Source organism: Diadema antillarum, unplaced genomic scaffold, assembly GCF_040938485.1.
Source record: "Diadema antillarum isolate AM-2024a unplaced genomic scaffold, OU_Dant_1.0 scf00000119, whole genome shotgun sequence".
NCBI classification, from domain to species: domain Eukaryota; kingdom Metazoa; phylum Echinodermata; class Echinoidea; order Diadematoida; family Diadematidae; genus Diadema; species Diadema antillarum.
This window is the reverse complement of record NW_027271008.1, coordinates 923,275-947,595: the sequence shown is the minus strand read 5'-3', so window position 1 is coordinate 947,595 and position 24,321 is coordinate 923,275. Positions and strand designations below refer to the sequence as shown.

The 24,321-nt window shown below is 37.9% G+C and overlaps 1 protein-coding gene across 2 annotated transcripts in view; it reads left to right on the top strand.

Moving 5' to 3' along the window:
* Positions 1-14,252, top strand: part of LOC139719993 (uncharacterized) — a 68,326-nt gene extending 54,074 nt beyond the window's left edge. For both annotated transcript variants that reach the window (XM_071631369.1, XM_071631368.1), the window contains exon 3: positions 13,033-14,252. In XM_071631369.1, coding sequence (XP_071487470.1) covers positions 13,244-13,918 — 675 coding nt within the window. In that variant the 5' untranslated portion in view covers positions 13,033-13,243 and the 3' untranslated portion in view covers positions 13,919-14,252. The remainder of the gene's footprint in view (positions 1-13,032) is intronic.
* The last annotated feature ends 10,069 nt before the right edge of the window (positions 14,253-24,321 follow it).

The window sequence follows — 24,321 nt, the reverse complement described above, 5'->3', positions numbered from 1 at the left end:
TCCCCTCTAGTGATATCGGGACGTCATGCATTCGTCTCTGAAGGGAGAAACGAGCGCATTTTATCGTACGCTATTGTTCTCAAATCGTGCATCATATCGCCGATGTACAGTTCAGTAACCTATACCCTTGTGTACAGGGTGCGTTTTCTTTTCCAACAAAACTTTATAGGTCTATCATTGAGGTAAGAAACACATAAAATCATTACTTTATATATATATATATATATATATATATATATATATATATATATATATATATATATATGACATCAAAGAGCAATTCCTTTTTAACCAATTCCCTCTAGGTGTACTTAGCTTAGTTAGCCATATATGGCTTAACCTATATACATACTTCTTCATCGATCATCATTTTGTAGAGTTGAGATTTTGTGAGAAAACATTCAAATATTTCAGCTTTCTGAGAGAGAACGATAAAAATATCTACACACGAAAAAATTATCATTTTCAGCCAATAGCCCCCTGCTGCCCTGTTGAATTTAAATCCTTGTTTATTTATGGTCACATCAGATATGTGTACATGTAATGTCCTACAAGGTGCCCAAGTTCATTCATCGCCAATATTCTTTGAGAATTTTCATGCTTCTTCGAAGTGCTGACTCTCGCATTACCTGCATCAAACATAATAAATGATATCTGCAAAATGACTATGTTGGTTTCCTATTGAGCCCGTCTCAAAGAACACTTTTAACCACTGAGAACCGTATCACTATTATCGAGTCTCTTATTGAGGCAATTACCATAGAGTAGCGCCTTTGCAAGGGAACATAACTGTTGCTGTAGGAGCGCAATAACTTATTATGAACTGGTTGTAAGATAAATTTCATCGGGCACCTGGACAGGTTTTTAACCATTATCCCGAAGTCGTTGGGGCGAAATCATGCAAAATTATTTCATCGACATGATTGATTTTCAGTTGACATTGGCAGGTGAAGGAATACACGTGCGCACCTGTACCATCCACCGTTGTCTTGTTGTTTAAAGTCTGCGTTCGCCGGAAGCAAACGATTTTTTTTTCTTCCTCCCCCTGTCTTTTTCCGCAGGGTTTCGAATGTACCGTTATCGATATCCACCAGCTTCTATTTAAAGTGAAGGACTGCAATCTTACCGGCCTTGGACCATTCTTCCCACTAAACTCTTTATGCACGCTCCGACATACGTACGACCAGTTGTGTGTGTTTACGCATGTGTCTTTGTATGCGCGTTTTATTATCATCACCACACATTTTTGTTTGTATATGAAAGAGAAAATGCATAAAAGATATAGAATAGATTGAAATCAAAAGATGGTAGTGGAATCATAATCTGTTTGTATAAAAGGCATTACTCCTTCTTTCAGCCTAAGATACTCGTCAGGGATACTGTGTAAATAATGTGTCCCTTACGGCGGAGGTGATATTTGACCACAGACAAGCAAAATTATGTCTTGCACTGCGCTGTCTGTCACCAACGACTGCTTACTGTATTTCGGTAGAGAAAAGATGCTTTTGCTTTGGGATGCGCTTTACCTTGCGCACACGCATGCACAACAGTGCACATTTTGTTAAAGTGATTGTTTGCACGTGTGCGTTAATATATTACAGATATATTATTTTGACTCGAGGTATTCTTCACATCATCGTATCAATAAACGATCCCTTCATTCCAAATTCCCATCATAAGAGAAGTAACAGCACATCATTGATGCTCGCCCACATATCGGGATGTTTGACGTCACAAAAAAATAATAGGGAGACAAAGGCTGGGAGCCATTAATTCTCGGTCCTATTTCATGAAGTATTTACAGCGATTTGCAAATTGCCATGATTTCGGCTACATCGTGACAAAGGCTAGGTAACAAGCAATCAGCTCTGATTCTTTAGTCGTCGCTACGATAAATGCAGCTTCTCTGACGCACAATGTTCTCAATGAAATGAGGGCCCCCAAGTCCTGCTCTTATATCAATTTGAGCTCTCCTGAACTTCAATCTCTGTTAGAAGATCGAAGCCACACGTTTCAGGGGAACTCATGTTTAACGGAAGCTGCTTATAGTTTCACTGTGCTTAAATAAGCAGCAATTTCAAGCGGAGATCATCTTCTTCTGTAGCTTACAATTCAAGGAAGCAAGCAAGAAGCACCTAAGCAAATCCCGAACCATTATGCTCCTGCTTTCCAACCGTGGTAGTCGTTCATAAGTAGCTTATACGTACACTTTCTCCTGAGAGCCACACCTGGTTGTTAAACACCATGGAGACCGCCTTATCTCAGTTCGCGAGAATGCAAATGTTGCGCCTTGACCTGATGTAGCTGTTGAGGCGTGCTCGCCTTGCGGAGTGTGCCATCTTGATGTTGAAGGAGCCGTGATTGAATCGAGAGTCGGCTGAAGGGAGCCCTTTTGTTTCCTGCACAGAAATCTATACAATATTATGTGTAGTATTCCCTATTGTTTTCATCGGCGAACCATCTGAGTCGTAGTCCGAAAAGGTACGTGTGTGTGTGTGTGTGTGTGTGTGTGTGTGTGTGTGTGTGTGTGTGTGTGTGTATGTGTGTTCGTAGTACTCCCACAATGCACCTATTGTGAGTTTGTGTGTGCGTGTGTGTATATTTTGTGATGAGTTAACGAGGGTTTACCCCATCTCGCATAATGATGTGTCTTCATCTGGATTGTGATGACTTTAATAACACCTCGGTCCAACATGTTTACATCATTTTGCGTAATTTGATCTGAAAGGAGCTCGATAATTTTTGAAGCTGCGTAAGTCATTACGTCTGTAACGTATCTATTTCATTTCATCTGTATTGAATCTAATCCATGCTTTAGGAAATAAATCTATTTTTGGAGGAGTACGACAAGCAATACTTTCTAGTGCCCTTCACTTCGATAATTTGGATGGAAGGAGCTTTCCCCGTCGAACAAATGAGATTATTTTTATCATGAAGCGAAACAAGGATTATAGAAGAGATGCGTACTCTCTACATGATTTATGTTCCATATACCTTGTCAAGTATCCTCAAGAGAGAAATAAAGATACCATTCATTCCTGATGTTTTTTTTTCCTCAAAAAGAGATAGGAATTGATTTGAACTTTAGCTCGCCACCAAGTAACTTCTACCAAATGCAGCCGTCTTCCCTGAAAATGATTATGTTCGCTGTACTCGACGCCGAACTGATTTTCAGTGAGTGTATCCTTTTGAGAAGCAGCACCAAGGTGTGTGATTAGAAGAAGCACGTGGCTGTAATGTACCCGTAGAAAGAAAATACATGTATACCCTTTGTCATCACTCACAATATTCACACACCAATTAAGATTCAGCCTTTCTCTATTCCATCATTGATTCACAGTACACAGATATAAATGCGTATACTAAATATAGACAAAGAGGTACTAGCACCTCTTTGATATAGACAGACAGATATAAACATAGATATAGATAAATATAGATATATAGAAAGATAGATAGATAGATAGATAGATAGATAGATACTAGTTGAAAGATATAGATGTGTTTGAGTCAGTGTGGTGTGCGTGTGTGGACGTGTGTGTGTGTGTGTGTGTGTGTGTGTGTGTGTGTTGTAAATTACAATTGTTTCATATATGTCTGTCTGCTTGCGATGAAGATATCAAAAGAGTAAACTGTCAGCGGAGGACTATTTCCTGCCAGCTCGCCACAGAAGAAAAAAGAAGACGAAGAAGAAGAAGAGAAGACCACAATGGCGAGGGCGAAATGGGGTAAAACACCTCAACAGTTTGATTACAAGCCCCAGGTGGGAGATGGTCGCGTGTCACGGCCTATTAAGGTGTAATTTATAATAGCGTGCCAGAGCCGGAGGTAATGATCATCTGGGCTCGAATCAGCCCTTTTCTAATTATCACTTGACTCCCCGAGTCCGATGTGCTGACTAACTCGCCTTGCCCGCGTCCCCGGGGGATAAAATCGCTGAATAGCTAACGTTTCTTACGACGCATTGTCTTTTTTTAAAGGAACGTGTCTTTGGCGAATCATTATCATCAGGCTTGAGAAACAAGTGGCAGATATATATATATAATCTGTCACCCGATTCTCAAGCCTCACGATGATTGTAGCCTACATACATATATATTGCGAGAGAGAGAGAAAATGAGAGATACAGATATAGATATAGACATATGCATACTTGTATCTTATCTATATCTATATCTATCTATCTACCTATCTATATATATATATATATATATATATATATATATATATATATACAAATATAGATTATCACCGCGTGGGTTAGATACGATTTATTATCAAACAGAGGGAAGAGAGTGTCTTTCGAGATGCATTTTACTTGTTTCATACACACATGGAAGCGCAAACAAAGACATATCGTAAAAGAGTTCATGACACTTCATTTCACTTGAATCTATTCTTTCATTCATTCATTTCGTAAGTTTTCCACATAAATTACATGATTATGGAAGCGCGAACAAAGACATATCGTAAAGAGTTCATGACACCTCATTTCACTTGAATCTATTCATTCATTCATTCATTTCGTAAGTTTTCCACATAAATTACATGATTATGAAACACACTTCTACAGATCAATGAGTAGTGACATATATTTTCTAAATCCAGTGTATACGGACTGAATGTAAAATGTTTTTATGATACCATCATATAATTTATGTTCACCAAACGAATTATTGTCAAGTCCATCCATGATACGCTGTAAACCTGTGCATTAAGTCGTTTTACTTTCAATTCAGCTTTCTCTGTTAGATATTAGACTTTGTCCATTTCTATCCTGCTAAACAAAATAAGTCGAATAAAGCGAAAACAGCATCAAATCATGCTAAAATGAGAAAGCCCTTTAAAAGAAACGTATCTGTTGCCTTTACATTCATATTCATCACCAAAATTATTAAAAGCACATCATAAGAATATGTTGATATAATACTACATTTATAACAATACTATAAACATCGATATCATTCTAACATCGCAAAATACTGATTTGTCGACATCCGGTTATATTGTTCAATTGTTGCGTCCTTTGTGACTTACAATATTTGATAGATGTCCTTGATTATAGTGTTTTGCTTTTGTCACTACGTTGGTGCCTGTCTAGAGTTTTTGTTTGTTTGTTTGTTTGTTTTATTTTATTAGTAGGAGAAAATGTGACATTTAAATAATAATGCTTTGTTCGTATTAAACAGGAATTCGCATTTTCTCACATTTGATTAAGAACATCCGGGGACATCCGGGTATATCGCCCAGCATCGCCATCTTTCTCCTAATAAAGAGTGAAGCTTTTCATTATTTCAGGGAGCGGTCCACGTGCGCCTTCTTTGTGTAAAGTCTCGACTCCTTGTTGATATATCCACTTCCTCCGCCCAAACTTGTACGTGTTGCTCTTCAGTCTGTAAGGCTTTTCATCATCTCAATTGAGTTTCTACCGCCGCTGCTTCGGCTTGTCGGGGTTGAGTGAAAAATCTTTCATTCGACCATCTTGAAGCCGCGTGTCTGAGCTCCTCGCACGGCCACGCGGCGTTGATTCCGCTGGCGTTTCTATCTTAACGCTTTAGTGGGCACTTTTCGTGTGTTTACATTTCTGCCCTGTGCGTGGAAACAGCTATTCAGGCTGAACTACTAGGCGATGTAATCTGCCCTTTTTCTCATGCATAGAGGAATTGTCAGCACGTTTTTATGTGCTATTTACAGATATGTCTGTGGGAATTTCATTCATTTCTCCCCCTCTGATGCGGACATTTCTATTCCTTTTATTTTTTTCCTTTTTCACCATGAAAACTAAAAATGCGTAGGCGGGAAAATTCTGCCCACTTCCTGTTGAACTTAGAAAGTTTCAATCAATATTCATATATGAAATATTACTTATTAAAGTCATGTTGAACTAGGAGGCAAGTCCATTTTAATAAGCTTTTGGTATGTAGCAAAAAAAAAAAAAGATAAATAAACCGGTTCGGTTTAATCTCAGTCCATTTGTTCAATTAATCCGACGTCTTCATTTGAATACTCGTGTACTATACGTTATTAATGCCAAATTGAATTATTATTTCTATGCCAAAATTGAAGTTGTGCATTTCTTTCCATGTCTTTTTCCCACAAAGATGTAGTCACCAATTGTAAGTGTTAAATATCACATAACTTCCCGACAACCTAAACTTACGTAGAAGTCAATATTTAAGACGATGACTTAAATCACTTAATTGCTAACAAGAAGACACCACAGACCTTCCCGAGTTAATCCTGCACACGATACGCTGCTCTCAGTATTTTTGTTGTTGTCGAAATAATAGTAAATAACACAAAGTTATTGGTTTATGGAAAGCATGTTTCGTCGTTTGTGAGGAGGTTAACATGAGAAATACATGTATAATGGAAACTCTCTACCCCCATCTCAAGGTGACATTGCTGAAAAGAGAGACTTCAAACTAACAGAACAGTAAAAGTTTCATTGCTGTCGGACAAAAATCATCGAATTCTACGTAATTTACTCATCTTTTCATTGCACTAATAACTTCGGTTAGAATAACAAAATAGAATGCATATTGGACAATACGAAAAAAAGTATACACCTTACTTCTCCCCTATTTGTTTGCGCGTTAAATGAATAAGAAAAAAAAAACCTAATTAGAAATGATCTAACAATGGTTACATATTTCCAGTGATAGAAGTCATAAATGTTAAATAATGACAATTTCAGAATCAAATTCATCTGTCCAAATACACTGAAAAATGAGAGAAAATTCAATAAAGATCTAGTTGTAAGTTTATCATGGAAGATTTGCAACGGACAACGGAGTAACGATGTCAGGTCTTCTCATTAAATTAGCAATGTCATTGTGACCCATGTCACTCTCACGTTTTGTGGCATCATAGAGTGTTTTCAATTTCACGTTTCTCACTTTTATTTATTTATGTTTTTTTTAGGGGGGGGGGGGGACAAAATTCAATGATAATTTTACTATTCCGTTTTGTGTTTCCTCTGTCCATTAATGTCCATTTTCAATATAGAGTGGCGCTTCATCCGGAAAGCATCTGGTGAAATGAGATGGACCTTAACGAATCGCTCCCTACTTACCGTGACGTTCCTTCCATCTTTCTTCCTTTCATCTTTCCTGCGAAAAAAAAAAAACACCCTAACCCATCCACACCTCTCCAAACTAATTCCACACACACAAACACACACACACAAACACACACACACATACATACACACACACACACACACGCACACACACACAACACACACACACAACACACACACATATATATATATATATATAAACTGAAAATATCTCACGTTGGATGACTTTGTTGTAGATTCAACGCAGAAGCCACATGCAGCAGGTGTCTGGCGTGTATCTTTTCGACCGAAGCCGAGTTCTGTCCTCTGTCCTTAGTTATACAGGTGAACTTTGCAGAGTTTCAGCTGTGATTGCATTTTTGTGCGCCCCTGTAGAGAGGTCATCAATTTCAAGCGTGTTTTGAAACAGCTTGTGAAAAACAACTTGAGGAACTAAATGCTCAAAAAACACCAAAAATTTGCCCTGTGGCTCTGTGTCTCTCCATTAGAATTTCTGATAGGGGACGTTGAAACAGGCCGCTCAGAATGAAAAAATAACTTTTTCACTTCATCAAAATTCCGTGAAGACTGGAAGTGTCGGGGTGAGCTCATTTCTGAGGCAGCTAGCAACCGCTATCACGGACACCGACAAAGTGTAATATAGAAATAGAATTGCTTAACAGACCGCGCCTTTCGTTTCTCGTCTGGATTTGCTCAAATTGCTAAAGCAAGTCAATATACACATGAATCATGCATCAATACAGCAAAGCACATATTACACAAAGAGGCTACCGCCTGGCCATAGGACATCATACAAAAATAAAAATGGCATAGATTTCATTTGAAGGTCCCTCAACGGAGGACCATGCACACGGCGATTTACTCTTTGTGCGAGAGTTCTCGCAACCTTGAGCACACAAATGAAGCATAGGATAAATATTGCATTTAGGCGACATACGTCAACAAAACGTCAACACCGAAATATCGAAATACACCGTAATTTGGGCAACTATATGCGGATTCACTCTCTCTCCCTCTCTCGCTTTCTCCCTCTTTTATTCTCTCTCTCTTTCTCTACAAAACAGGTATGATATGTAATACGATACCATACATATGTGTATGTGTGTGCCTGCAATATACTCCTACATTTCGTACCCACGCTCTGTCCCGTGCTTCAGACAGCTATCCATGCAGCTCTACGACCGACATGATAACGTGATATAGTAGGTGGGTGTGCACGTGTGTGGGTTTTATTTGTTGTATTTCCCTGTGATGGTCAATAAATGATTCAAAGATGCAAATTGACATTTGCCCGCTCGTCCTGATCGGAATATTTTAAATCAACTGGTGAACTCTTAAAAAGATGAACACTCGGCACCGCGTGCCCATGCACAACGAGTCGACAATGTAACAAAATGGTGGGCTTTGCGGAAACTCTTCCCGTCCATTAACGCAACCCATCCATCACAGGGTAACATCCGATCTTAGCTTGCGGTGGCAACATCATCGTCTTCCGGAGAAAAAAGAAAGAATAGCTTTTTGAGATATTTTCACTCGGATTTTAATCCTTTCCAATTCGATAGGGTTTCCTCGAACATGACTGATGCGACTGACAGTGCACTAGCTCAGCAGCAGACGTCAACTGACTCCCACGTACGAGACTGCAATGTGGACTTTTCAGTCAAAAGCTTAATCTGTAGCAAATTTAATTACAAAGACTGTTTCGTAGATCCTCGATAAAGGTATAGGGTAGGTAGAATTCGATTGGCAGTGAGGCATTTCAATAGGTCCAAGATGATGAAACACACATTATATACATATATATATATATATATATATATATATATATATATATATATAATACATATATATATACATATATATATATATATGTGTGTGTGTGTGTGTTATTATGTAAGTATATATGTATATAATGATCATATATATATATATATATATGTGTGTGTGTGTGTGTGTGTGTATGTGTGTGTGTGTATGCTATGGCATGCATGCCTGCAAAACAAGACATGCCTGAGTGACTTCATTACGGTCGATTAAGTTAAGCGGGTTATTTACATACTTAACCCTAAAGGGGCCGGGCTTTTTTGGCTATGCTCAGGCCGGGGGGGGGGGGGGGATGGATTCCGCCCCCCCCCCCCGAGATCTCGGCCATCGGTGGCGCGATCGCGATGAAATTTTGCATGCGTGAGACCCGCGTCATAATCTACAAGATTGTGTCACAAGATTTTTTGAAACAATCAATTTCTAATTTTAATTAATTAATTATGCAAATTAAGGTCAAGATCATATTTTAGCCTAATTAAAAGCATTGAGAGTCTAATTTTTGGTCTGTAAATCTGTTGCAGCATATTCAACGATTGTACATCACAAAAACTTCCAAAATTCATTTCGATTCTTATGTATTTTATTGTTTTCAGAATTTCTTGTGTATTTCTTTGTTTTTCAACTTTTGTTTTTTCTTGGTTTTTTTCACTGGAAATTGTCACTGACCACTTTTCTACCATAATTAGCACAAAACTAATCAATGAAAGTGATTAATTGTAAAAATAATCAGGTTTTTATGACTTTCACGACAGAGCACTGTTTTCCATAGGAAATGTACACAAAATCACAAAATTGTGCCTGTTTTGGGGCGACATTCCGTTACAAAAATGGGCGTGGCTTCGCAAAAGTACGCGCGGACGTCGCAAATTTGGTCTTAAAAGTTGCGCGAGACTTGAACAAACAAAGTCAAGAAGCCTCGCGACGAGGCCTTCTCGCGTAACAGAATTATAGCGCGAAACGTCGAGGGGGGGGGGGGGCGGATTCCGCCCCCCCCCCCCGCCCTTTTAGGGTTAATAATACTCAATAACAGTTACGTTAAAAGTTGACAACATCCTATTACCCGGAGTAAAGACGAAAATTCCCTGTTGATGGTATGACGACCCAGATCTGTTATGTTAGCTAAGTTATGCGATCAATTAGGTATTACCAACACAGGACTGGGGCTTTGATGTTATCAGGCCTATAGAATTGAAATTCAAGTTGCTATAAATATTATGGACACCACATTGGATCACGCTGTGCCGCTTAAGCGTTGTTAATCAATATTATCATTCATCAAATAGTTAAAAGACGACAACCGGTTGATAAAAGGAAAAGTCGCCGTTTGCTGGTATATATAAGCAAGTATAGATAGACTGAGTTGTTACTCCTTTTCATGGGTCACGGAACAATTCGTGAATTGACTATTCGCCTGGCCCTCGTTGGTCGCATGACGACCGCCATTTCATTACTTATGCCCCCCACACATAATACACAGTCCACTGATCAGAGAGCTACTTCTTGTCTGCGATGCTCGTGGCGGAACGTCTCTGACTACAATAACAGCACGGTAAAGCTTTTCCTCCGCAACACTTTTCTCTAAGCCACAAGTTGCTCGTAAAAATCTCTTCGATATTGACTTGCCCGAGTTCTAGCCACAGGCCCCACGGTCAACGCTTTTAACTCCGTTTGACGCTCTCGCTTTGACGTCTATTTGTTCTTGCCCGATCGTAAAAATGGACTTAAGAGTCGTCACATTTACATGAACGAATTCATCCCCGAAATAGAAAACTGGCAAAACGTTCCTATTTCTCATAGAATAGATAAGACGAAACCGAGATGGGAGAGAGAGTGACTCGGGAAGGAAATAGATGGAACGTGACGGGAAGAAAAAACCAATAAGGCGTCAGTCTGTTGGGAATTGAGATTGAAAAGTGAAGATAAAGGTGAAATATACGTAAATCGCTATGTTCGAAAGAAATATACAAACAGACGTGTATATCCAGTGTACTAAATGTACGGAAAGGAGTATAGAATTAGGCCTACACTTGACTTTTCGCACTCCTATCACGAAAACGGCTTCCTCTGCGGTCCCTGGGTGTTTTCACAAAGAATTACAGTCGATCTTAAAAGTTTAGATAAACTTAACATTTTGGTGCATGTTTTGTTTGTCTTCAGTGGTGTTTTATAACTTCCTAATGAAAATGAAAATTATGGTGTCTTTATATGTAGCCATTAATACACAAAATGAAATAAGTGACAAAAAAAAAAAGATTTCTGTAAATTTTGAAAACAATATGAAGTGGATTTTGAAAAGCCGATAGAACTGAACAGGAAAACCAGTGGCACACCATAGTATTAAGTTGATCTTAACAATAAAAACCCCCATGCGCTAGGCAAGAAAAAAATACTTAAACTTTAGTTTACTATTTCTGCGTATACGTGTCAGAAAATGAAAAAAAAAATATAGAAAAAAACAACAACCAAGACAACGATAACACAGAAGCAAACTCAAAAGACAGTCTTCCCGTTCATCCATGTTTCATGAGTATTTCTAAATTCACTGTCTGATTATCCGTGATTTGCTGGCAGTCCCGTGCTGCTGTCTTTAGTACGTGATTATGAGCTTATGAGCCACGAATCCCTGTAGACCATGATGTAAAAAGTAGTAGAGCGTAAAGTTTTATTCATCCACCTACGACCTAATTTTTCCTCAAAGATTTGATAATTTTCCCACGCTACATTTCTAAATCGAAATCCATTCAGTGAAAAAAAAATTGCCCACATCCGTCTACATTACACAATCTTAGTTTGCTCACTATCTTAAGATTCAAAAAATCATTCCCACATAAAAGTATTTTTGGCGGAAGTTTCAGCCAAAAGAAATCTTTATAGTTTTGTTTTGCTTTGCAAGTTATTACCCAGCTCTTGGCATTATGATATGGCTATTGATTACCATCAACTTAGAAGATGTTTGGTCAGTTAGTTCCATTCAAAATGAATTGATAGTAGTTATGTCAAAGGTTATAGGTGAAGTGGTTATTTTGATACAGGAGTTTCAACTCATGGAGTTGCATTTTTAGACCTAAGTCAGAAAATATCGTTAACAGTCTAAAAAGCATTTACCTGATGCAGGTGGAGATATGACTAATATTGAAACAAACGGACGAGAAACTATACGAGCCATATCGCTTTCTGAAACCCCAGTTGAGAAATTTTCGTCATCTGTATCATTCTATTTTCCTTGACACTAGACTTCGAGACAGCCATTAGCATCCCACATTCCTCCGAGCAATTAAAAGATAGTACTGTGAAGACTGAGAAATGTTAGACGACAAACAAATAACAGACAAACAAACACAGGCGGGATTTGTTTTTTGCAAACCCTGTGTATGATCACATACAGTCACAGTACCATAAAAATAATACAGTACGAAGCTGCACCCCAAATGAAAACGGAGTTTCAAGAAAATCCTCAATAAGTCAATTGGAAACCAGACAACAGTTTCATTGAAAATTCGGCATCGTTTGAACTACGTGTTATGCCATTGAATGAAGACCGGGTAAGGCTTACAATAAGTGGCTGCTTTATACCATCGGCAGGGTGAATGTCTGAATAGTCGTTTTCCACCAGTATACAGGAGCTCCATATTGATTTCCGTATTTGCAACGTCGAATACGGCCTTATATTGTCAGTCCGCAGAAACGGAAAGACTGGAATATTCGAGCCAATAGTAAACATTCAACCGAAGAATTTGGAGTTTGTCTCTAAAATTGCCCTGCAGCTCTTAAGGGAACCATGGTAACAGAGCCAGTCAGCAAACGATTTTCGATATTTTAATCTTTATTTCAGAGCCGCTGGACGATTCCAGACGCAACGCAACAAAGGAGTCAACTTTCGTTGTGTTTTCACGCCGACTATCTTTTGTACTTCCCATTTGGTTTCCAGTATGACGTATTCGAAAAAGTCTTGAGTAGGAAGTGATCTTAGTGACGTGTTTTTTTTTTTTTTTTAACCATCCGGTAAACAGATATGATAGCAGGTGGGGTATGTTACGCACTTTACGTAATCGACACTTGTTTACTCTGAATGTATTTTTAGCAGACGGCTACCTTAAACTGCTATGTTACCTATGTTCTCTTTCCAGGGTGCCAAATTTCATGGACACGCAACTGCATGCAGATCGGACGAGCTGATTTTATTCAAGTGCGACCTCCAAAGATTTTCGGTGCTGAGTGGGACAACACGCATCACTGAACTTGTAGGTGGCCGGGACAGACGTCACTGCGATTCCTCCGATTCCGTTCCATTAGCGTTGTTTAACTGAAGCTCCGAGTGGTCTGCGAAAACGAGGGACCATGTCGTGGAGTCAGTTCGACGATGATGACAGCAACGCGCCGAACATCAACGCCTGGTGCGCGGATGTTGGCCTGTCGAGCGCAAAGAATTCAGCCAAAAAGCGCCGTGGGCAAAAGCGACAGTTGAGTAGAGCGAATTCTACCGAAGACGGTTCGAACGATGGATCGGGAGAGTGCGAATCGTCCACGGGATCGGTCGTCGACGAAAGCGGCGGGAAGCGATCAAAAAATGGGCGCAAAAGCGGCAGCGGAAACCGGCGGCGCAAAGGAATCAGCGCGCGTGAAAGGAACGTTCGAAGACTAGAGAGCAACGAGCGAGAGCGCATGCGCATGCACACACTTAATGATGCCTTCCAGAACTTGCGTAATATCATTCCACACGTGCGCGCAGAGCGGAAACTTTCGAAGATAGAGACACTCACACTGGCCAAAAACTACATACTTGCCCTCTCCGACATGGTCGTGGGACTAAAAGCCGACCTTGACCGTCTGTCGACAGTACATGGGATCAACATCAACACTACACTCCACCTTGCCCCAGATAATAATAACGACATAGACTTCATTATAGATGAGCAGCCAACCACGGAGGCGGCCAGTGCCGCAGCTGCACAACTCCTTAGCACTGACGACTTGAATGATGAGCTGGAGGAACAGCTAAAAGTGGAAATATGAAGGCAAACATGGCTATCACAGAGATGTATAGGGCAAGATTAAAAAGTGGTCGAGAGGAGGAGACGACAGTGATCGAGAATCTGATCTAAAGGCATTATTTCGGGAGTTTTCGAGTAAATCTGCAATTAACGGAGAACCTTGAAAGGATTTTTGGCCCATCTGCCGCGATACGGAAGACGACAACGTGAAATAATAATTGGCCTCGAAGCGCTGTGATTCCATGGTGGTGATCATAGGAAAATGCAAATCTGTCAATCCAAAGACCCTGTAGTCTTGAAGCATCAAACTGTTTTCATGATTTAGTATTCTTGATATATCGTTGCAATCATTACAAAAGAAGTATACACGATAGAGTTTTAAAAAAAAAACTATGAATAAGAAATAAAGATATCAAATTATACTAAATCAATTTTCATTACGAGTATTGATTAAGTGCTTCATTTCTAAAGTGCTTAAAACTTTATGCATTTGCTTTTTTTTCCTTCAAATTAATATATTGAATATTGAAGAAAATTGACGAATAAAACTCAAAACCATCTGACAATTTTCCCCGTCTGGACTGACACGATCATGATGCTATTTGTTCAACGTCGTACAATGGGAAGTTGTCTCGTGATATATGAAGATGTAGGGGTTAAATCTTTAAACATGTGAAGTCAATATTGTTCGACTGACTCTTTTTCTTAGTTTCTTTCCGTATTTTGTGTACATAAAAGTATCCTTTAAACAATTTCTCTGACTCTAACGTTGCATGTATTAACGCATCATATTCAGCTTCCACCTCACAGTCCTGGACTAATGAAATTATCTAGTCGAGAAAAAAGAAAAAGAATTTATGACATCTTTTTTTTTTCATAGCCGCGGAAAATTATTTCTACTCACAAATGACCTCCTGTGTTCTAGATTACGTCTATAATTAGCATAGGTTTTCCCCGCCAATTTCGTAAAAATTGTCATCCTTTTTCATTTCATGTGCATTCAAATTCGCATGTTTGCAACTGTAGAGTGACTTTGGTAAAACAATTTCATGTTTAGTTGCCTTTAAATTAAGCACCCACATCAATTGTCACAAAGTTTAACTTCGGATGTATGAGGCGTTTAGTTTCGTGTCTGGGCATGAATTTCCAAATTTGTGCATTCAAATTAGTGCGATGGGCTGAATACACACTTCAAAGCACTTCAATTTCGTTTGTGAGCGATCGATTTTCACAACTGAGCGTTCAATTTTGTAATACACAAGCAAAGCGATTTCGTTAATTTTATCGTTGGACGTGATTTTTACCTTTAACTTTTAATTTCATCATTGTCATTTTTTGTTCATGTTAATTTCTATCTTTTGCTCAACGTTTTATGTAAAATTCATTATAAATCCTTATTTGCATCATTATCATCACATTATTATTGTGATTTACATTCTTATGCCCTAGTTTAATAATGATCACCATATCATGTCTATAACTCTCATTTTACATATTCATTATCATCATAATGTGTGATGCACATATAGATGTCCCCATACATTCAATTTAAAATACAGTACACAAGTAATGCACTTTTTATGGACACTTTACAGGTTTCATTTGAATGCTCCTATCATGAACTTGCTTGCCTGTATGCGAATTTGAATATTCTGAATGAGCTTGCGACAGGTTGAAACGAAGTTGCATAGCCATTGCCGAAAATGTATGGGCATTCAATAAATTTATGGACAAATGCGAAATTGGTTGCCACACTAGTTAATTTGAACGAAGACAAAAACAATTTTGAATGACGATATTTCGATGCATAAGCGTACTTGACTAAAATGAATGCTTTTGATATGAAATTGAATGACAAAACAGTGAAATTGGCCGGGAAAATCTACATTAAGCAAGCGTAGAATTCTGAAATTCGGGGATGGGATCACCGTTGCTAAGCAAACAAGGTGTACGAGATCATGACATCAAATGAAATAATTTGATAGTAATTAGATGACTAAAGATAATGGTACTGATAACGCCAATGATATGAATGATAAAAATGATAAGGATGGTTATGATATCATATCAATGATGATGGTGCTGATTACAATACATTAAAACATGCATTGGTATTCATGACGATAACTTAACGAGTGCTGCAACTCTGTAGCTCTCTTTCAAATCCTGTGTCGGATGCACACCCAAGCTGCTGACAAAAACAGTTTTAATCTTTGTCTATATCAAGGTAAAGGAACAGACAGAGTGAAATGATTTTCGTGAGGGATGTCAAATTTGATGGACCCTTCTACATCCCATATTTGTACATGATGAGTTTAAGTAACTGAAGCTCAGCAAATGTTTTCCTCGCCACAATATGACAAAGAATAATGAAACAAGTATTTTATTTTCAATTTGATAATGGAAGTTTTAAAGTGTCGCTGGTGTGTAGATGTATACACATGCAAATATTTTAGACTGTGAAGTGCTAGGTCATGACAGAAAAAAAAGTGATTTTAGGCAAAATACTATTTTTGTAATGCCACAAATACATACAAAAATTCAATTAGTTTTGTGAAGTTAGAATAAGATGACTGTTATGATATACTCTTGTCACCAACTGTTCTGCCAAATCTGAATTGAATTGAGTACGATAAAAGGATGTTTTTACGTCACGTTTTGTGCTAAAGAAACTTAAGAAAATATTAAGTCTCATGTTATTGCCGGAAAATATGACATTATGTTCACACTATAAAACAAGAATCTTCAGGAGTGGAGGGGGTAGATTAAGAAGAAAAAGAAGAAACCAAATGCGGACGGATAATTATGATAATATGAATGTAACACTAGGGGAGTATTATAATGCGTTATAGGGGCTTTTGTGCATGTGCGGCTAAGCACCCCATTCTGATGCCGGTAATAGACAGCAATTCGTAATGCTTTTACAGACTAAAATGATGATAAAAGAAGCAGTATAGAACATTTAATCTTTAAAGATTTAGATGTTTGCCAATCAACTGTATAACTTAACGGAAAGGTAAACACAAATCTTGTTTCGTGCTTTATTTCACTGTTGGTTATTCTCTTGAGCAAGGGGTAGCAACACACGAAGTCGCAGGACGTAAAGCCATTTTGTGTTCTGTGTTGTCTTGTTCTTGGATACACTCGTGTTTGTTTGTTTGTTTTTTTAATACGACATAGTGGTAGCATGGTCAGGTTTTAGCGGAATTATTTGAAACATACACGACAAAGTGGTTTACCGAGAAGGCCTTTCACATAACTGATATATCTGAACCGTCCTTGGTATCTCATGCAGTATTAAACATTAAAACGGACACTTCTCTAGGTACACAACCGTGTGGGCCTTAACAAGACGGAAGTAATTCTAATGGACATGTATTCTGCCACTCCGCGTTGCAAAATATTATGACACTAGAATTAGATTCTAACCTGTGAACTTTTCTTTTTCCTCGTGCGATGTCGGGTGACGGTCTTTCGGCGGTAAAGGGGGAAAGCGGTGATTGGGTAGTTCGGCGTGTCGTCTGATTATCAACTAACATACAAGCCTAAAATAACTCGAATTAAATGAGTGTACTTAGCAAATGTAATAAAAAATGATGCGGCATTTTTATTATCTTCTTCTGGTTACGTAGTCTAGACCTTTTCTTTGCTGCAAATGGTTGAAACAATCTGCATGAGTTTAAACCGTTGTTTCACGAGCAAGCGGTTGCTATAGTTTCTATGGAACAAATTACTCATCCACTTTTTGAATTCATGTGAATGATATCAGATAAGGTGACCTCGACCTACTAGCAATATTTTAAACAAGTTCGTACTTTCCTTTTCTATCCGTCAGTGTTACTGTCGAATGACGTTTATCCAGGTATGATATGGAAAGGGCGAGTGTGCATTGTACGCCACGTATTGACCGAGTGCTTCAATCTTATAGGTCAGGTTCAATCCACTCTCACAAAGGAAATCAATCTAAATCCTTTTCAAAGCCAGAACAATGTGCAAAGAATCGATATCCATACTGAGATCGATTTCTTTCCTTGAAGCAAGTTTCGTTACCTATGAATACTAATATGGTTTAGTGCTTATCGGTATCGTTCGCATAAAGTATCAGCCTCTCTCGTAACAGTGTATAATCGATCAAATTTATAGCACGTCTTGAAAGCTCCATCGAGCTGAGAACTAATAATGATGAACAATCGATGACATCGAATACTATAAGTATGACATTATTCACGTGAGACTATCGATCACGTGAAATTACAGAATGTGTCCAATGACATTTAACACTATCGGCACAAACCAAGTGTGACACGTTTTTATTTATATACTTGTTATACAGCCCAATGTTTGCCAAGAGATGAAAACACAGCAATAAAAAAAAAAAACAAAAACGCTTGAAATTGTCGGAAAATTAATAATCCGAGGTCAATGGATATAAAGGAGAAAAGGATTAAAAGTTAAAGGAGATAGGTATGAAAATACACCTAGACAACAATTTGATTCGAAGGAAAAGTGTGCATCATAGTATCCGTCTGAGCAAGGCAATTAAAGGGGCATTCCGGACGATTTTCATAATTTCACATCATGTAGTACATAAATCAACAGCTCCATGTATAGATCCGGGGAATTTATTGTGGTCCTTGAGCAGAGAAACCAATATATTGAAAATCTTAAACAAATTACACTGAACAGTGATGATGACATCAGAGCCTCATATATTTCAGAAATGTAGCAGTGTAATTCCATTACAATACCGCTTGCTCAACAAGTTCACCTGTGAAAAATCCATGCATACCTTCTTCTTTTGTTCTGCTTCCTTGAGCCCCAACTCAAACATTCTTATGGTGAGGCCGTCATGTCATCATCCTTGTTCATTTAAATTCATAATAAATTTTGAAAATATTCTCATTACTTATCCCAGTCACTATAAATTCTGAAACTCTGCACTCAGTTTGACTAATTTATAGTTGTTCAAATGTAAAAGTCTAAAAATCATCCGGAGGTCTCCTTTAATGCTAGGGAAATGTTGGACAGCAAAATAATCTCTCTCAGCGGTATCCGTCACGACATGGGTAATATAGGAATTAAGTGGCATGACAAGCTAAAAGGTATTTCAATTATGTAGACTTTGGCCATCAGAATAGACAATAATGACGCGGAGACGACGGGGATTATATTGGTCTATGTATCTATAGAGTCTATCAAACTAACAGCAGAAACTAATTTACTGGATGTATTTCTTTTTTGTTTTAATATTGATGATTCTGTAAGATGGATGGAAGACAACGAGAGAGTGTCGAAAAATCCTTTACATTTTCTGAACGAGTTCCTTGCACAGATTTTTTTTTAAAAGAAGATTCATATTACCTATAATTTGAGTTAGTCCTATCAATATTCATTTGTCTTTACAATTTGTCTCTGACTGGATAGAGCATACCACACGCCTTGTTCAAAACCATTTTTTTTTTTCAGGACAGGGAAGGAATTGTATCATTTGAGATTTAAAAAAAAACCCGAAAAGCTGGTATCAAAACGCAGTGACAATTATTGAAAAAAAAAGTGGCATTAAGGTTACACAGAATTATTTATTCACAATTTTAATGCAAATGTATTTTTGGGGCAAAGAAGAGGTCCCTTCTCAGTCGACAAGGAATAGCAACCACTGTGAAGATGGCTGCGATAATGATTATTTCGTTTCGTTGTACAGTACAGTCATTATGTCATGTCATTTTTTTTGTTTCGAGGAGTTGTGAAAATAAAATGGATGTAAAGAGATGCGGAACACAAACGTTTCTACGTGTGTGTGAATTGAAATCGTCGGCGGCGAGAGAGAAAAAGGGATTCACATCATTAGTCACATCTATAAATCTCCATGGCAACCGGGAGGCAGACGAGCGATCGCTTACCACTTCATCGCAAAAACAGTTAACCCCGACAGTACCACCGGTAATTATGCCGCGTTAGATGTCAGCGGTGTTTTTTAAAGCGTAGTGATCTAGAGTGAATGAAAGGTGACGTTTCCATAAATAGAGAACGAGAAAGTTTGAATAACAGTGTTATGTCGTGTATAAAAAGCAGGGATCTGGAGAAGAACCAAGTCTCGGCAAAAACGTAGTGTAAAGACTATTTTCTATACAATCATCTTGAAACGCATCCTATAGTCAGGCAACTCTCGGCTACACTCCGCTCGGAGTATGAATCATCTCAACCGCTCCTCCCCCCCCCCCCCCAAAAAAAAGAAGCTTGCTCGAGAGACGTTATTCTCTTCTAAATAGTGTTTTGATGTTCTAGTTTGATTGATAATGCCTATCTATATTTGTTTGTGTCTTGCAGATACAGAGACTTGCAAATAACATCCATTTCATGATTAAGCTGTAGTTCCTCTGATTTGCTGTTGTCTATAGGTCGGTGGTTAGAGTACAATTGTAGGAGATGATCATAATGCCAGTAAATGATTGGAACAGGGAAAGAAGGAGAAGGAAGGGGGGGGGGGGAGGAGGAAGAGCTATTTTGTTGTAGGGCTAATGACAGAATGTATCATAGAATGTCACCGTAATCGAGCCGGTACAGGTCAATGAGAATCTTACTGCATGGTCAAGGCAGGTATTCCGCAAGAAGTGTATAGCCGAAAGGCGCTTTGATGAAAGACTACTATGCAGAATGGCGCCGTAGATCCGAACACCCAATCACGTGGTATAAACGTCTGGAGATGACTAGCAATGGAATCTCTCCATAGGAAGACTAGGGGTTATTCCCCCCTTAATTTCTTTTTTTTTTTTCAATTTCACAATTCAATTTTAATGTTCAAAAAACAATTTCAAATTTGTGCATGGAACCTCCTTGCAGTACTGTAAGTGGGAAGTGTTTCATGAATGCTTCAATTCATCAATATTTTAGTCAACCCAAGAATGCGAAAGGAGAAATGGAATGACGAAAAAACATTTAATAAGCTGACATTCGAAAAAGAATATTAGGCCTACATAATCTCCTCTGATGTTTGAGGCCGTCAAAAATTCCTTGCTTTCTTCTTTACTATTGTAGAGTTCAGCATGGTGATGGACCCCTCTCCCCCCAAAAGAAATTGATACATGTAGCAAAGCCTCCTTCTCTATTCAATTCAATTCAAATCAAATGAATTTATTGGAATTTTCTGTACTGAATATATATTACAAATGAAATACAGTCATTTCTTTTTATTTTCAAGACAATAAAACATACAGTGTGTACATCCGAACATAACTGAGATACGTGTACGGATTGAAGAAAAGAATAAGAGATTACGTCAACTGGGAACAATAATGATAATTCAATAATGAGAATTTTAAAAAAGAAAGAAAGAAGAAAACGGAACCAAGGAAATGAGTTTTGACAAGGGCTGCTTCAAAATTATTTTCTTGTTCATGTTTTCTACACTTATAAGATAAGTTAATCTTCAAATAAAACAGAAAAACAAAATAAAATAATTTTTAAACATACAACACAAGTAATTGTTTGAAAACGTAAATTTGATTACCAATTGTTAGCCAGCCTCATTACAAAATTGGTGGGCGTTTTGTTGCTTGACAATGATTAACCAAAATAAAATAGCCAGTTCCCCATAACAAGTATCATAATACACTTTACGTCTTTAACTCTGTTCATCGTAAAGTTTATTTTATTACTTTAATTTCAGGAGTTCTTCCGATGGCATAAAGCGTGAAATGATTTTGATTGACATTGTACGGATGATAAAATGCTATATTTCAAGCGAATACAAAAGTTAATATTAGTCGGTAAAGTCTCGCTGGCGGCATTAAGTCTAGATGTGTAAATGTAACATATACTACAAGATTAGTGAACAAACGCGCGCGCGCACACACACCAACATTCTGACACATATACCGCTCGAAGATCCTGTAGATTGCTTTATATTTTTTTCTAGACTTGCAGAAACGTGACGTCATGTCAAATCTTGTACACACGTCACATCATCACCACCCTCTCCCCCACTCCACCTCCCCGTCAATTGATTGATATCCGCGGTTTTAACGGTTCATCCGTGGTTTTTACAGTTCATTCGCGGTTTTTACGGTTCTCTCTTGAGGCGGTTGGGGGAGCTGATAGACGACGTGCCACGAGTGTGCTAGACGTCCGGCATGACGTCATCAATTCTCAACCCTCCCTGAACCATCATTCCCAGATACCCTGATGATAAATTACTTTAAATGCAAAACAGGTTAGACGCCATTTTGAAACATCTTAAAGTAAGTCCATCATCAGATAGAACAAAATAACACCTTTCTACCGTTACCTCACATGTTGCATATTATCAAGGAATACTCTTGTAGTTATGATTAAAACTATCATCTATTTTCCTTATCATTTTCTTTGTTTCTTAGCAGGTTTTATTACAAATATTTAAAACTGACAAGAATGGAGTTTACTCATTTTGCGATGAAACTCTTATGATAAATATTTCAACAAGAGCCAACCCTTCCAATTGTTTTTGGCCCGAGTATTAATGGAGTCCATTGGGAAGATCTAACTGACGTCAAATTTTCCTACAAGACTAGTACCATTCCGTTCATTACTTGTCTTTTCATCAGGATATATACAGCAAAAAGGTATATTATTTCAGTATTCTAATTTAGTTTTTCATTTTAGCATTCAATTATCTATGTCAGGGACATTGGATACTGTGTACAATGCTCGGGTTATTTTTGTATTTGTTTTGTTCTGGGTTTTTTTTTTTTTGTACCAATTGACGCTCACAGCACACATAGGATTAATGACAAAGAAGTTGATTATCTCCACTATCATCCCATTTTGAGCTTAAAAAAAAAAACTGGCCCAACATCGTTCTGTACATCCTACTTGTATTGTGTCGCACCACATGTCATGTCAGTAGAAGACCTTCACTTGCTAAGTGGACTTCTCAAGTGTGGTACAGGATTTTGAAGAATCAAGGAAACACTTTGCATTTGGATTACAAAATATTACAGGGTATTCATGGAAATTACACACAATTGCCTGGAAGTATTCACATAAAACATTCCATGTATACTCAGAGTCAATACAGTAGTCTCATTGTAGAATAGCTTTATTTTTCCTCGTGCCTCTGCATGTCAGATTTATTCATATTGGATGACGTACAAACATACGACGAGTTTATGTATATTCAAACATACGATTGAAAAATAATACATTTGTATTTCATTACATTTGAATATTAAAATGCTACATGTCATATTTTGACATGAATAACATTTACATGTTAAGCTACCAAATACAATTTAAAATTGTTTGCAGGGATAACTTTTCACCCAAAGTCATAAATATACAATGCCATGTAGTCACATGTTAAATAAGTACTGGGTATTGGTGAACCAATCACCAAGAGTTTGGATAGGGCTACATAATATTCATGAGCAAAACAGAGACAAGAAAATTAATACTGTGTATGACCTGAGAAGAGAATACAGTCAACCGTGCTTAAGTCGACCTCGCATAAGTTGAATAATTGCATAAGTCGAAGGCCTTTTCAAGTCCTCTTATCTCTATATTCCATTGATTTTAACCTGTATAAGTCGAATTTTCCTTAGGGCGAAGCAATTTCTTCAGTCCAAATTGATTAGACTTTGGCAAGGTTGACTGTATATATATTGGAACCTTGCTGTAACGAGCTGCTTGGGACCAGTTAGATTTTGTTGTTATATCAGGTATCTCATTACATCACGGACAAAAACAAAGAATTTGAGAGGAATCGGACTGGCACAATTACCTCATTATATCAGGTACAAGTATCTCATTTATCCAACCTCAATATACAGAGGTTCCACTGTACATGTACATAAATTGAGAGGGCACCACTGATACTGTATTCAAGCCTTAAAGTGCATTCACCTCTGAGTTCAAGTTGATTTTGATAAATAGAGTATGCTCAAAGAGAACAGTCTAAGATTTGGAGATTTGTTGAAAGTGGACATAGAATGTGAAAGATATGGGATTTTCAATACACTGTATTTCACACATTTCAATTAAACTGTGATATCAGGGGAGGGGGTTACTCTGTATGCAAATTAGATGAGAATGATGATGTCATAGCCTCACAAATTTGCCACTGTCACAGACTCAAATCTTTACTACAGTTCTTTTTTCTTTGAAGAAATCAAAAGGAATATATCTCTCAGCTTCTGCATCAAACTGTTGCATCGAGCGAACTGAGCAATAATGACTTTTAGGTGTGCGGAGCCTATAGCTGCTAAAATCATAAATCGAAAACATGATTTTATATTTGTATGTACAGACCAATGAAACTGAGAGTGGCACTGACTACATCATCTTATCTGTGTATGTGGTTGCAGACAATATCAAAGTAAACATATTGAACTACAAAATCCAATATCTTTGTTATACATCTAATTTCGATGAAACATCTACATAACCTTGTTT